Genomic DNA, 12,724 nt, shown 5'->3' on the forward strand with positions numbered 1-12,724 from the left:
GTCAGTTTGGTGGTTCAGCCACAAGAGCTGCTGGAAGGCGAAAAGCCTCAGCCCACGCTTGGATCTTGGCCTGTGCATAATTCTGAATTTAGGAGGCAGAGTGTGCTCTCAATTTTATGACCATGCAATTGTTCATCTCCATACTTGGGCTTCTTGACTTTGGGAGGAACAGAAGTTGCTTTGTCCAAAAATTGGGCCTGGCTGTCTTCTGCCCCCTTTGGCTGGAGGTGATAGGAAGGATAAACTATCCATATATGTAGGGGGGGGGAGTTCTGCCCTAATTATTATATATGCTGAACATCCCTTCACCCCTTGATTTCTGTTTGAATGTATGAGCTGTGCAGGCAATTAATTGGTTCAAACTCTGATCTGACCACTTTTTAGCCTGTCCCAGAATTTTGATGGAACTGAAAGGGGGAACTTTATCCAGCAGAGTAACGAGATACTGTTGAAACCTGTGTGGCTTTGAGCTGACAGTTAACCTTCTTTCTATATCTTTTCTCTCTCAATAATCTCCAGGACCCTGGGTTTGCAAGCCAAGCACTGATCAATAAGAAGCTAAATGATTACAGAAAAGTGAGGTAAATTTCTTACCATTCTTTCTTCTTTGCTTCTCCCCACCCCATTTTGTCAGTCTACGTCTAGTTCTTTCTAAACTATCTGGGCTGCACCACTTTAGATTGCTGTTGGGGACTCATGTGATCAAGTCTCTATACAACATCTTCCCCGCCCCCACACACATAGAAAGCAAGCTTTTGAACGAGAAGCTGGGCTTAAGACATACTAGTTTTCTAGATGGAGGGGTTGTGGGTTTTGTGGGGCAGGGGTATACAGAGGAACATCCTATTAGATTAGACCCAATCTGCAATCAGACACAGGTTACCTCAGTCAGGCATGGCTAAACTTGGCCCTCCAGCTGTTTTGGGACTACAACTCCCATCATCCCTAGATAACAGGACCAGTAGTCAGGGATGATGGGAATTGTAGTCCCAAAACAGCTGGAGGGACAAGTTTGGCCATTCCTGCCTCTGATAGTACTTTTGGGCCAGGTATCCCAGCCTGCTGGTTCACGCATCCTATTTCCTCCGTTGTTCCTTGTTAAGTGCAGGGTTAAGTTAAACTTAACATTTCCCAGAAAACTCTCTCACAATTATATAGCTAATTGAAGCACGTGTTACCTCACTCAAGATGGTGCCACTTTCACTGGTTGGTGTGCAATACCTCCCCTCCTCTCCTCTTGGTTAGTTGACTTGCTGATAACAGAGTTAACCCTTAAGCTGCAAACTGAATGATCCCTACTGTTGCGCTTATTTCATGGGCATAGTTGGGGAGGGGCAGGGGGCAGCTGCCCCCCTAAATAAATAAAAATCAATACAAATACTGAAGTAACTGAGGTTCTGCCCCCCCTAACATAAAGCCTGTCCCCCAACATAAATCCTGCTATGCCCATGCCTGCTCCACTCCTTCAAACCTGGCCGCCTAGCTGTGGACATTGGAGTCCAGTGTGGATGTCAAGTGTGTCACAAACTTAGCTTGCATTTACAACTTCCACACCCTGCTGGTTCAATAATGGCGCCTCTCATCAGTAGCCTTTTGTCTCTCTAATTGACTTGGATCAGTCTCTTTAGTCACCCCTGCAGTTTAGTGCCTTATTCTTCCCAGAAATGGATGTCCGTAGACAAGATAAAAACCAGCATCATGAATCATTCCTGCAGCTGTTAATATTTGCTTCCATAAAATTATAGTACAGCTACAGCTTCCAGTCTGTTAATTAGGGCAGCTCCATGCAGAGTGATAGTAGAGTGGTCTAGCATTAGGGTGAGATGCAATATGAAAGGTGAATTATGTGTACAGTAGTACCTTGGTTGTCAAACTTAATCCATTCGGAGAGTCCGTTCGACTCCCGGAACCGATAAAAAACCAAGGCGTGGCTTCCGATTGGCTGCAGGAGCTTCCTGCACTGAATTGGAAGCCGCAGAAGCCGTGTCGGATGTTCTGCTTCCAAACAACATTTGCAAAGCAGAACACTTCCGGGTTTGCAGTGTTCAGGAGCTGATTTGTTTGGGAGCCAAGCCGTTTGACAACCAAGGTACCACTGTATAGGTTTGCCATCATAAAGAAAGTTTTGAAAATCCTCTCTGGTTCAGTTGATGGCAAAGACCAGTGTTTTGTATGTGTGAAGTTGAGGCCTTGAGTTGGTACATTGCATGTTCCTTTTCCCTTACAGCTCCTCTGGGACCAAACCAGACTCCTCCCCAAAAGGTCCTCGTGTGCCGGGGGTGAAGTCAGAATTGCAGAAGCAACTAGGAGCAGGGCCACCCCGTTCCCCACGGCAGGATACCATCACGCTAAGAGGTATGAGAGCCTTGAGCGCATCTCTGAGTCTTTGTGAGCAACAGGGCGAGAAGACACTCTGTGTACTTTGCACCTTAATATCCAGAGGGAGCACACAAATCTGTGAATAGTGCCTAACTAATTTTTTTAATCAACAGCTTCTGGGGCTCAGATTTTCCTAGATGTTCTGCTCTCTGAGGTCTTGCTGCCTCATTCCAGCTGCAGCAGCAACTGTTTAATTTATCCCTCTATCATTCTACATTAACATGTCCTCAAAGCTGCTTATATTTGTTTTTATGGAGCAGTATAGGATGGCCGGGGTTGCTGGTCAGAAGCCAGAGTGACTTATTGGATATAATATAGGATCTCTGGGAGGCTTGGGTTCAAATCATATCTCAGCCAATGCTGGCAGAGTTGGGTTATGTATGTATGCACAGTGGTACCTTGGTTTACAAACAGTCTGGTTTGCATATGTTTTGGATTACAAACACGTCAAAACCGGAAGTGTATGCCCCGGTTTGAAAACTTTTTTTGGATTGCAACCCATTTTTTTGTATTACGAACAAATTTTTTTGGGAGGCCCCATTGGCGAAAGCGTGCCTTGGGTTACAACCTGTTTTGGTTTACAAACAGACCTCCAGAACGGATTATGGTTGTAAACCAAGGTACCACTGTATTTAAGTGCCATCAATATACAGTCATACCTCAGAAGCAAATGCCTTGTGAGTCGAATGTTTTGGCCCTCAAACACCACAAACCCAGAAGTGAGTGTTCTGGTTTGCAAATTTCTTTGGAATCCAAACATCAGGTGCAGGTTCCACAGCTTCCGATTGACTGCAGGAGCTTCCTGCAGCCAATCGGAAGCCGCACTTAGGTTTCCAAACGTTTTGGAAGTCAAATGGACTTCCGGAACAGATTCTGTTTGACTTCTGAGGTACGACTGTAAATGGCTCTGTACAAAATTATTTAAATTTTTTAGTTGTCTTCTGCCTCAGTTCCCTACCTGGATGTTATTTGTGTGTGTCTCCATTAGCCAGGCTTGTCACTGTCAGGCTAGCTTTTCACGTGCACAATTATAATTTTTTCATGTGAGAGAGAAGGAAGGAAGGAAGGGTCACCCACCTGACAATGACATCACAACCACCCATTTTCATATGCTGGCGTTATTTGAAATCAAACCATGCTGACAAAGGTGCGGCTTTGCTGGCACCAGTTACCAGCTGATCAGTGGTGCTTGCAAACCCCCACTTTTGTCACTTTTGTCATCTTTACCTGCAGCACACCTGATGCTCAGGTGTATGGCAGGTGGATAAAATGGTCTGTTGGGCTAAATGAGGAGGAGGACTGATGGGCCTGATTATGCCTGCAGACCTGTGGTACCCCCATCACTGCTTTAGGCAGGCCACTGGGTGATAATTTTTCGTCTGATTTTGGCCTGTTATGTTTCTCAGCCAGTGAACTTGCTTTTGTTCTTCTTTCCCTCTGCCCAGATGACAGTGTCCACCAGAAAGCTCCTTGGGGTATCAACATAATGAAGAAAAACAAGAAGCCTGCTCCAAGGGCCTTTGGCGTGAGACTAGAAGACTGCCAGCCTGCCCCTGACAACAAGGTAGACCCTTACATTTCCCTGCATGTGCAAACCTAGTGCATTAAATTGTAAGAAACCCATCTTTTCATGCTGTAGCACCTACACTTTGGAACTCCCTGCCGGTTGAAGGCAGGCAGGCACTGGTCTTGTCGCTGCATTTAAAACATTTTTGTTTAGGAAAGCCTGTCCAGACACAAAGATGTGCTGCTACAATCAAGCAGAATATTCATTTGTTAACTAAGTAAATATTAGAGAGGAAGCACTTTGAACTTTCCTAAGTGCCAAGACCCAGTTAAAATCTCTGGTAGACTACCTTCCCCAACCTATCATTCCAAGGACTGTCACCTGTCTTTGTGCTCTTCCTGCTTGCAACCTAGTCACAGACAACTGTGTGTTTGCTTTAGATAGCGAGTACATGCAAGTGGAGTCACCACATGCAACGGAAAAAGGTGTGTTGTGGGGAGTTGAAAGTGAGGAGGAAGTTGAGACCTATTAGCCTGGTGGAAAGAGAATGATTTCCCAGACATGGTCTACAGCAGGGGTAGTCAACCTTTTTATACCTATCGCCCACTGATGCATTTTTCTTGATGGTAAAATTTCCTTACTGCCCACCAGTGCTCAGTGGAAGGAGGATTCAGCTTGTGCCGTAGAACCCCCTACCACCCACCTAGAATCCTGAAACACCCACTAGTGGGTGGTAGGGACCAGGTTGACAATCTCTGATCTACAGAGTTCCAGTTGAGGGGGCTGGATGCTAAATGCCAGTGTGGTGCAGTTGGTCGAGTGTCAGACTAAAGCCTGGAAGACTGGGGTGCTGTTCCCCACTCAGCCATGAGGCTCACTGGGTGACCTTGGGCCAGTTACTGTCTCCCAGTATAACCTACCTCGCAGGTTGTTCTGAATGTAACCTTGAGAAGAGATGAGATATGTTGTTGGCATCTGTCTTGGAGTGCACCTCTGGGGGTGAAGTCAAACCTCTGCGTTAGCACCGAAGTGACCTCCCTGGGGTGCAAGCCTGGGCAATGTGTATGGAGGTCCTGGGCTGCCCAGACAATAAGACTCCCCTCTCAGCCTCACAGTTCTCCTCCAAAGGAAAGCACAGCAATACATTTGGCACCTGCTTAGCTGCAGGAGTTGCTGGAAGGAGGCCTACAAGGCACCACCCAAGCACCTTAGGGACTCCACTCCAGATTTGTGTAGGGCAGTGGTTCTCAACCTGTGGGTCCCCAGATGTTGTTGGACTACAATTCCCATCATTCCTGAGCTCTGGCCTTACTAGCTAGGGGTGATGGGAGTTGTAGTTCGACAACATCTGGGGACCCACAGGTTGAGAAAAGCTGGTGTAGGGTTTACTTCTTAGCCTTTTCTTCTCCCGAAGATATCTCACAAGGCAGCAGAGATTTTCCTTCTCCTATATTAGCTACCTTCCCAGGTTGATGAGCTTCACCTGCCCCTAAAGGTGGGATATAAATGTACTAAAGAAGTAAAGCCATACAACACATTCCTGTTCAGGGAACGTGCAACATGCTGCTTAGAGGAGCATCTTGGCTTAATTGTGATACATGGCGATCCTGTGTTTTCAGAAGTGTAGGAACTTACTCTCGCATCTCATGCCCAGTTAAAACGCAGTGCCCAAGTTGTTGATGTCTATATTCTGACAGTCGCCAGAAATAAATTGAAGTTCAGACTATATGGATTTGCCTGCAGGCAAAATTTGATGTTCCAGAAATTTATATGACATCCTTGCAGGGGATATGTATTGGTCACGTGCATGTTTTGGGACTGGCCAGCTGTTTAAGGCCCTTTAGACTGGGTGTGGCACCTTGTCTGGCACCAGCCCATTTGCTTCTGCAGCTTTTAATTGCCGCCGCCACACAGCGCTTGTGCCTTTGACTTGTGAAGGTTTCTGAGACTGCCGCCAGCCTCACCTCCGCACTTCACTTTCTGCAGAAAGTCCCCCTGATTGTGGAAGCCTGCTGCAAGGTGGTGGAAGACAAAGGCTTGGAATACATGGGCATCTACCGCGTCCCTGGGAACAACGCTGTGGTCTCCAGCCTCCAGGAGCAGCTCAACAAAGGGTCTGCAGAAATCAATCTGCAGGAAGAGGTGAGAGCAGGACCACTCTGCCCCTCCCTGGCTCCTGCCAGTCTCTCTGCCTCCTGTCAGTCTCTCTGTTTCCCATCTTCGCTACTGTTGAAAACTCAGTGTATAGTATGCTGCTGCCACCTAGCTGCCACTTAGCTGTACTATAGGCAGTGCCCACGCATATTTGCAGAAGGCTGTACCTGTTGCACACTGAACACTGGGCCACTTCACAAGCCTTGTTTGGGCTTCTGACTCGTAGAAGCAAAGAAGTGGCAGCAAAGAAACTAAGCTAAAAAATCAGGAACTCTCCGAGTCAAATCATGCCTCAGCCATGAAACCACTAGCTGTACTTTGGCGAGCTTGCCTCCCCCCTCCTGCAATCTAGTGTTGTAATGTAATTATTACAGCCTCCTTTTTCTGCTATATCACCTGTTTTCTGGAGACAATAAATCACTGATGGAAATCTAAGGTGGTCCCTTGGCCATTTCTTGCCAGCATGGCTACACGATTTACAATAGTGTTGATGTTTCTCCTGTTCTTCTGGGATATGGTCTCTTGCCTAGAATAAAAATCTTGGTGAGATTAGAAGTGTGATTTTGAAACATCCCAAACTCTAAAATTACTTCTTTCTCTCTCCCTGTATGGCCAGAGGTGGCAAGACTTGAACGTCATCAGCAGTCTCTTGAAGTCGTTCTTCCGGAAACTCCCGGAACCACTGTTTACAGATGGTGAGTGACTCTGGCTTGACACCCTTCGCATTTAAGATAGCGTAAGTCTACATTTTCTCTCTCGAACGGATGGGCAAGTGGAAAGGCAAAATGCTTGGATGGTTGGGATTGTGGGGTGGGCCACGTTTTTGGTGCATTGGATGCGGGTGGGAAGGTCTGACTATGTGCCTTCTGGGTCTAAACCTAGACGCTCCCCTCTTTCAGCAAATGAAATTGGTTTTGGCAGTGCAGGGGCAGAGAGGAAATTGCAAGAGAGGAAAGAGGAGTTTAAGTGCCCAGAGAAAGGACTGGGGCCTCTGACTGGGCAAGTGACTATATAATAGCAAAGCTCCCAGGAAGGCCTTTGGAATTAATTTCAGGTTTTTGGAAGGGAGGTATTTTCCCAACAGTCCTCTTTCTTGTCTTCAGTACCTTAAGCTTGCCACTATTTCTTTTCCATCATGAGCAAAATGCTTGCCTTTAAATGAGCCGGGTTGTCCCTAACAGTGGAAGGAAAAAGCCATCAAGTCAGCCGTCCCGCAAAACCCCTATCATGCAGGAGCGCATTTGAGTGCTCACCTGGTAGGTTTAGGTGACAAGGGTTTCCAGGCAGGCCGAGTGAGCAGGAGCCAGCAGAGGAAGAGATGAGGCAGAAAGCTGTTGGAGGAGGGATGGAGCTCTCCATCTTCCCACTGCCAGTTCAGTGGCAGGACACCTGCCTTGTGTGCAGAAGGCCCCAGGCTCAATCCTCAGCATCTCCAGGTAGGGCTGGGAGAGGCTCCTGTGCAAAGTCAGGGAGAGCTGCTGCCGGTCACTGTAAATGATACTGAACGAGATGGACCGGTTGCTGTATAACAGGGTTTCCCAAACTTGGGTCTCCAGCTGTTTCCCATCATGCCTGACCACTGTTCCTGATAGCTAGGGATTATGGGAGTTGTAGTCCACCTGCTCAGATCAACCCATTGCAAGCCTCTAAATTAATTTTTCCTCTAAGCAAAGGGGCAGCTGTGTGTTCTTGGTTTTCCCTTCCAGCCAGACTAGATTATTGTAATGCACTATATGTGGGGTTGCTTTTGAAGACTGTCCAGAAGTTTCAGTTGTTCAGCAATGTAGCAGTCAGACTTTTGTCAGGCATTCGCAGATCAGAGCATATAACTCCAGGCTTTGATCTCCTTTGGGAGCCTTGAGACTCCTTTGGGCTTCCTGTTTGCTTTCGGACTCAATTCAAAACACTTTAAAACCCTAAGCAGCTTTGGAGCAGGTGACTTTAAGGAGTGCTTGCTCTCATAGAGGCCTACCTGGGAATTGAGATCATGGTCAGAGGTCTTGCGCTCAATGCCATTGGTCTGCCCAGGTAAACTGCCACCTTATCCCCTTGCGCGGGATTCCCGTTTCCTCTGACCAGACAGTGCCTAACAATCACAGATGAATTTCTTCTTTCTTACAAGATAAGTACAATGACTTTATTGAAGCCAACCGGATTGAAGATGCCAGCGAAAGGATGAAGACCTTGCGCAAACTGGTACGCAATTTGGGGAGGGGAAGTTGTCCTCTGTGAGTGGATGCTTTTTTCTTTGCAATGCAGTGGGGGAAACTCAAACACATTTCCTCTCTGCCTTGTTGTAACAAAGCTTTTGAAAGGGCAGGTTGTAGCTCAGTGGTAGAGCATCCATGCCACAGGTTCCTGGCTTCTCCAGGTAGACCTTGGGAAGGACCTCTAACTGAGTCCTTGGAGAGCACTGGCCAGTTGATGTAGATATGGGGTGACACAAGGGCTTCATGGAAAGTTGGTCAGACCTCTAAGACCTGGTTGCCAGTGGCAGAGGTGACCAATGCACACTTACGCATACACACACACTTATCACACATAGAGCACATGTACACTAACAACACATACAGCAAACTAACCACATATATATAGACACGTGGCACTGCCCACCCCCTGCTATACAGTTATTCAGCCATACATAGGTCTTCTTTCTCTCTCATACACAAGCTCCTATCACTTTGTGATGGGGGATGGCAGGAGATTTCATGCCCCCTCGTGGTCTTCAAGGAATGATACCTGAAGTTCAAGAGGCAGCATTTTCACACCCACTGCAGTGCTGGGGGACAGGAGGAGACTTGCCACTCTGGGTTCACCAACCCTAATGTAGACTTTACTGAGCCAGGCAGCTCAGTGGTCTGACTCAATATGAAACCACTTCCTGTGTTCCAGTTATGCTAAAGTGGTGGCGGCATGAGTCAGTCTTCAGCTGAAATTAAAAACTTAATATTGGTGTGGATAACAGACGGGTTAAAACATGTTCTCTACAGCAGTTATGTGTTGGGTCTCTCAGTAGAAAGCTGGAGAGAGAGAGAGAAATTGCCAGCATGGGAATGGATAGAAGAGGAAGCCTTAAATGCAACATGTTAACACCCAGCAAATTTCAAGTGAGAGGATACTCCAAGAGCATCTATAAAACAGACAATTTACTTAACTGCCAAGCCAGTTATAAAAACACTTATGTCTTTAACACATTGAATGGCATCCAAGTCAACAGTGAAGCACGAAATTATTCTTAATCCTGGAAAAACCAGTATGCAGAAATGATTTCTCTCTTTAAGAACACCGATTTTATTACACAAAGCAGAGCAAATTACGTAGCACTCCTCTCCAAACACACTTCATCCCTTGGCATAGGAAGTTCATTATTTAAACATAGTTTTAAACAATTAAAAAAATTGTTTAAACAATTTGAAAAATCCTCCCTTTATAATCTTAAGCGTTCTCTTGCCCCATTTTACATTTCGTAAAACAAACCAACAGAATTGCTCTTAAGGGTTTGTTTTTTTAAAAAAAATACTTTCTTAACCCTAAAGGCAATTCTTCATGATGTCTGCTAAAGTAACCTCTAAAACAAAGGCCACAGGCAGCTTCTATAGTCCTGAGTACAAACCAAAAGCCTCTTAATGCCAATTACGGAGGACTAAAACGGGGGGGGGGAGGACTGGCTGAATGAGCCTTATATTTGCATGCTGACTATGTAAAATAATTAACCTTGAACCAGTGAAGAGGGGAAAACATGTAGGAAATAAGTACATAGGGAAAGTGTAAGATGTAATTAACTCCATATTGACAAATCCTGTAACGAGCCCCGCTCATGCTTGTAACTTACTCTTTTGCTGCACGTAGAATCAGAAAACTGTAGAGTTGGAAGGGACCACAAGGGTCAATCTAGTCCATCCCCCCACGGTGCAGGAATCTTTTGCCCAACATGGGGCTCAAACTTACGACCTTGAGATTAAGTGTCTCATGCTGAGTTATCCCCATTCCCTAAATCTGGGTTCTTTTGCCGTCGTGAGCACTGCAACACCACAGCCAAGCAGTTGCTGATTTCAGGGGCAATTCAATCACATGCTGGCAAATTCAGATTGTGCAGTTATAGTTAACTGGAAGGTCTTGGGCAAGGATTACCTGTCCACACACACACATTAAGCCTCCACATGGGTGAATTTCTGAGCATGCCTTATAGGGCAGGTACAGCTATATCTTTCAGGATCCAGCTTTAGTTGATGTAGGTGATGGTAAGCTTTTGAGTTTCACAGGTTTTGGTGTCTTCCTAAATTCAGAAGCTTCCGTATCCCTTCAGTTTGAGTGCCAAATTCATTTCACCAAAATTTTTGGAGAAATCTGGAAGAAGAGAGGGATTGGAGGAATTTTCCATCTTTCACGGATGTCCCAAGCTCTAATTGGTGGTTGCTGTTTTTCTTCCGTCTGTTCCTCAGATCCGGGACTTGCCAGGCCATTATTACGAGACCCTGAAGTTTCTGGTGGGACACCTGAAGACAATTGCTGATCATTCTGAGAAGAACAAGGTAATGTTTGCGGAACCAAAATACTCAGTATGATATGGTAGCTTCTTCATGTGGAAGAAGATCTAGGTAGGTGCAACGAATAGCACAAGCCATGGGTAAGCAACACTTCCAAAACAACCTTGCTCCCAGAAAACAAAACCCCAACATCCCCATGACAGAGACATTGTATAGCCTCTGTGCAAGTTATGTGAAAGCAGATCAGGACAGTTTCTCAGTATATATGCTTCATCTGGAAGCAGCCTTAGGCTAAGCAGTGGTTTGATCTCAGTGCCTCGTAAGCAATGTAAGAGGTCAGACCAAAGTCCAGTGTTCTGTCCCCACACTAGCCAGGCAGATGACTGTGGGAAGCCTGCTGGGGGGACAGGAGGGCAGCAGCCCCATTCTGTTCTCATTTCCCAGAAATGAGAGGTATGTTCAGAGGTAGGATGACTGATCCTAGAGTTAGCCGTTATGACTGTAAGATGTTGGTAGTCTTATCTTCTGTGGATTTGTCTAAGCCCCTTTTATTTTATTTTTTATCTTTTTGTAATTTTATTTATAATTTTCAATTTTGCAAGGATTCCACATTCACCCAAATGCCAACAATACATTTATACATTTAACATCGACTTCCCTTCCCCCCTTTCCTTTGCGGCTGCATATTCTAAGTATTCCATATTCTGTCTTTTTCTTTTATCTGAGTTTATTTTATACGGCTGAATTTAGTATAATCCTGCTAACGGTTTGATTTGTTTACAATGATTCCCCCCCCCCAAATATCCTACAAACCATTTCCAGTCTTCCTTAAAGACTCTTTCTTCCTGGTCTCTTATTCTGCTAGTTAAACTCACCATTTCTGCATACTTTATCTGCCATTCCTCCTTGGTTGGAAATGGGCCTTCTGTCTAAGCCCCTTTAAAGCCATCTAAGTTAAGTGTCCATCTCTACCGTCTTCATAACTTCCACCACAATCCTAGTCACTTACTTAGAAGTAAGCCCCAAACTTCCCAAAGGACAATTCTCAGATTGCAAGCTCCTTGGGGCCAAAGACCTGTTTACAGAATTTCACAAGCAACAGCAAAGTGTCTTGTGTACAGTGCAGGTGTTGTATAACTATAACAACTAATGCAGACTGAAAGCTGAGATGTTTGCGGGAAACACGTGTTGTAGCTTCCTTTGCCGCCTTGCAGTCAAATGCCAGAATAGTCTTTTTTCTCTTTTTTTTAAGCCTAAAAACAACAATGGCTTGCATTGCAGATGGAGCCCCGGAATCTTGCTCTGGTGTTTGGTCCCACCCTTGTTAGAACGTCGGAGGACAACATGACCGACATGGTGACACACATGCCTGATCGCTACAAAATCGTGGAGACCCTCATACAGCACGTAAGGGGCATGGAGGTGCCTGCAGGGGCATGGTGGGGGCTGGAGGGCAGCCAGGAGAAGACTGGCCCTGCCTCCTGGATGTGGGATGACCACCACTTAATTGCTTTTTAAAAGTCATTAGATATCTTCTTGCAAAGAAATGCATGCAAAAAAATTTCAATCCATTATTAGTTTCTGAAGTGTTTGCTGTGTTTTGCATTTGCTCCCATCACTGAAGATATATGTGAGCAGTTATCAATTTATTGAGGTACGTTAGCTTAACCATATAAGAAGAACTTTCACGAGATATAAGGAATATCTCATGCGTTAAATCAGCAGTAGACACTACTGGTCTCTTCTAGTTCCAGTATTTTCTATAATCGCAGCTAAGTCTATTGGCCATTACTCTGAACTGGCTCTTGACCAGTGGATCAGTTGTGAAGTACCGGTACTTTCACTGTTTATGCCACCTGCTGCTCAGCAGGCACAGGGCTGATGGGAGTTGTAGTCCCATCAGGAGGGCTTCTCTTCCCTGCCAGAGGCCACTGCAGTGTTTGTAAAGCATTGGGGTTGCTTCAGAAGCACCCTCACTGAGTTCAAACCAGGTGTGTCTTTTCCTGTTCTACAGGGATAGAGGGCTGGTAAGGGAGAGGAGAATGGTTCTGCAAGTTTGAAGCATGAACTGGGTTTAGGGAAAATAATACCCAGTGAACTAATGGTTAGGCTGTCACAAATAAATCCCTTCCTTGAAGCCACATTCTGGAAGGACTGAAAAGGTGCAAACTCGAATGCTTGGTACAAGAAAGCATGG

At 45.7% G+C, this 12,724-nt stretch overlaps 1 protein-coding gene across 6 annotated transcripts in view; it reads left to right on the forward strand.

The window, feature by feature from the left end:
• The window catches only part of ARHGAP23 (Rho GTPase activating protein 23), a 179,526-nt gene that overhangs the window by 148,699 nt on the left and 18,103 nt on the right, over window positions 1–12,724 (forward strand). For all 6 annotated transcript variants that reach the window (XM_081166024.1, XM_081166021.1, XM_081166023.1 and 3 more), the window contains 8 exons: window positions 520–581; window positions 2,228–2,355; window positions 3,825–3,943; window positions 5,873–6,028; window positions 6,657–6,735; window positions 8,163–8,236; window positions 10,483–10,572; window positions 11,809–11,934. In XM_081166024.1, the coding sequence (XP_081022150.1) occupies window positions 520–581; window positions 2,228–2,355; window positions 3,825–3,943; window positions 5,873–6,028; window positions 6,657–6,735; window positions 8,163–8,236; window positions 10,483–10,572; window positions 11,809–11,934 (834 nt within the window). The remainder of the gene's footprint in view (window positions 1–519; window positions 582–2,227; window positions 2,356–3,824; window positions 3,944–5,872; window positions 6,029–6,656; window positions 6,736–8,162; window positions 8,237–10,482; window positions 10,573–11,808; window positions 11,935–12,724) is intronic.

Source organism: Podarcis bocagei, assembly GCF_964188305.1.
Source record: "Podarcis bocagei genome assembly, chromosome: 13".
Lineage (NCBI taxonomy): Eukaryota > Metazoa > Chordata > Lepidosauria > Squamata > Lacertidae > Podarcis > Podarcis bocagei.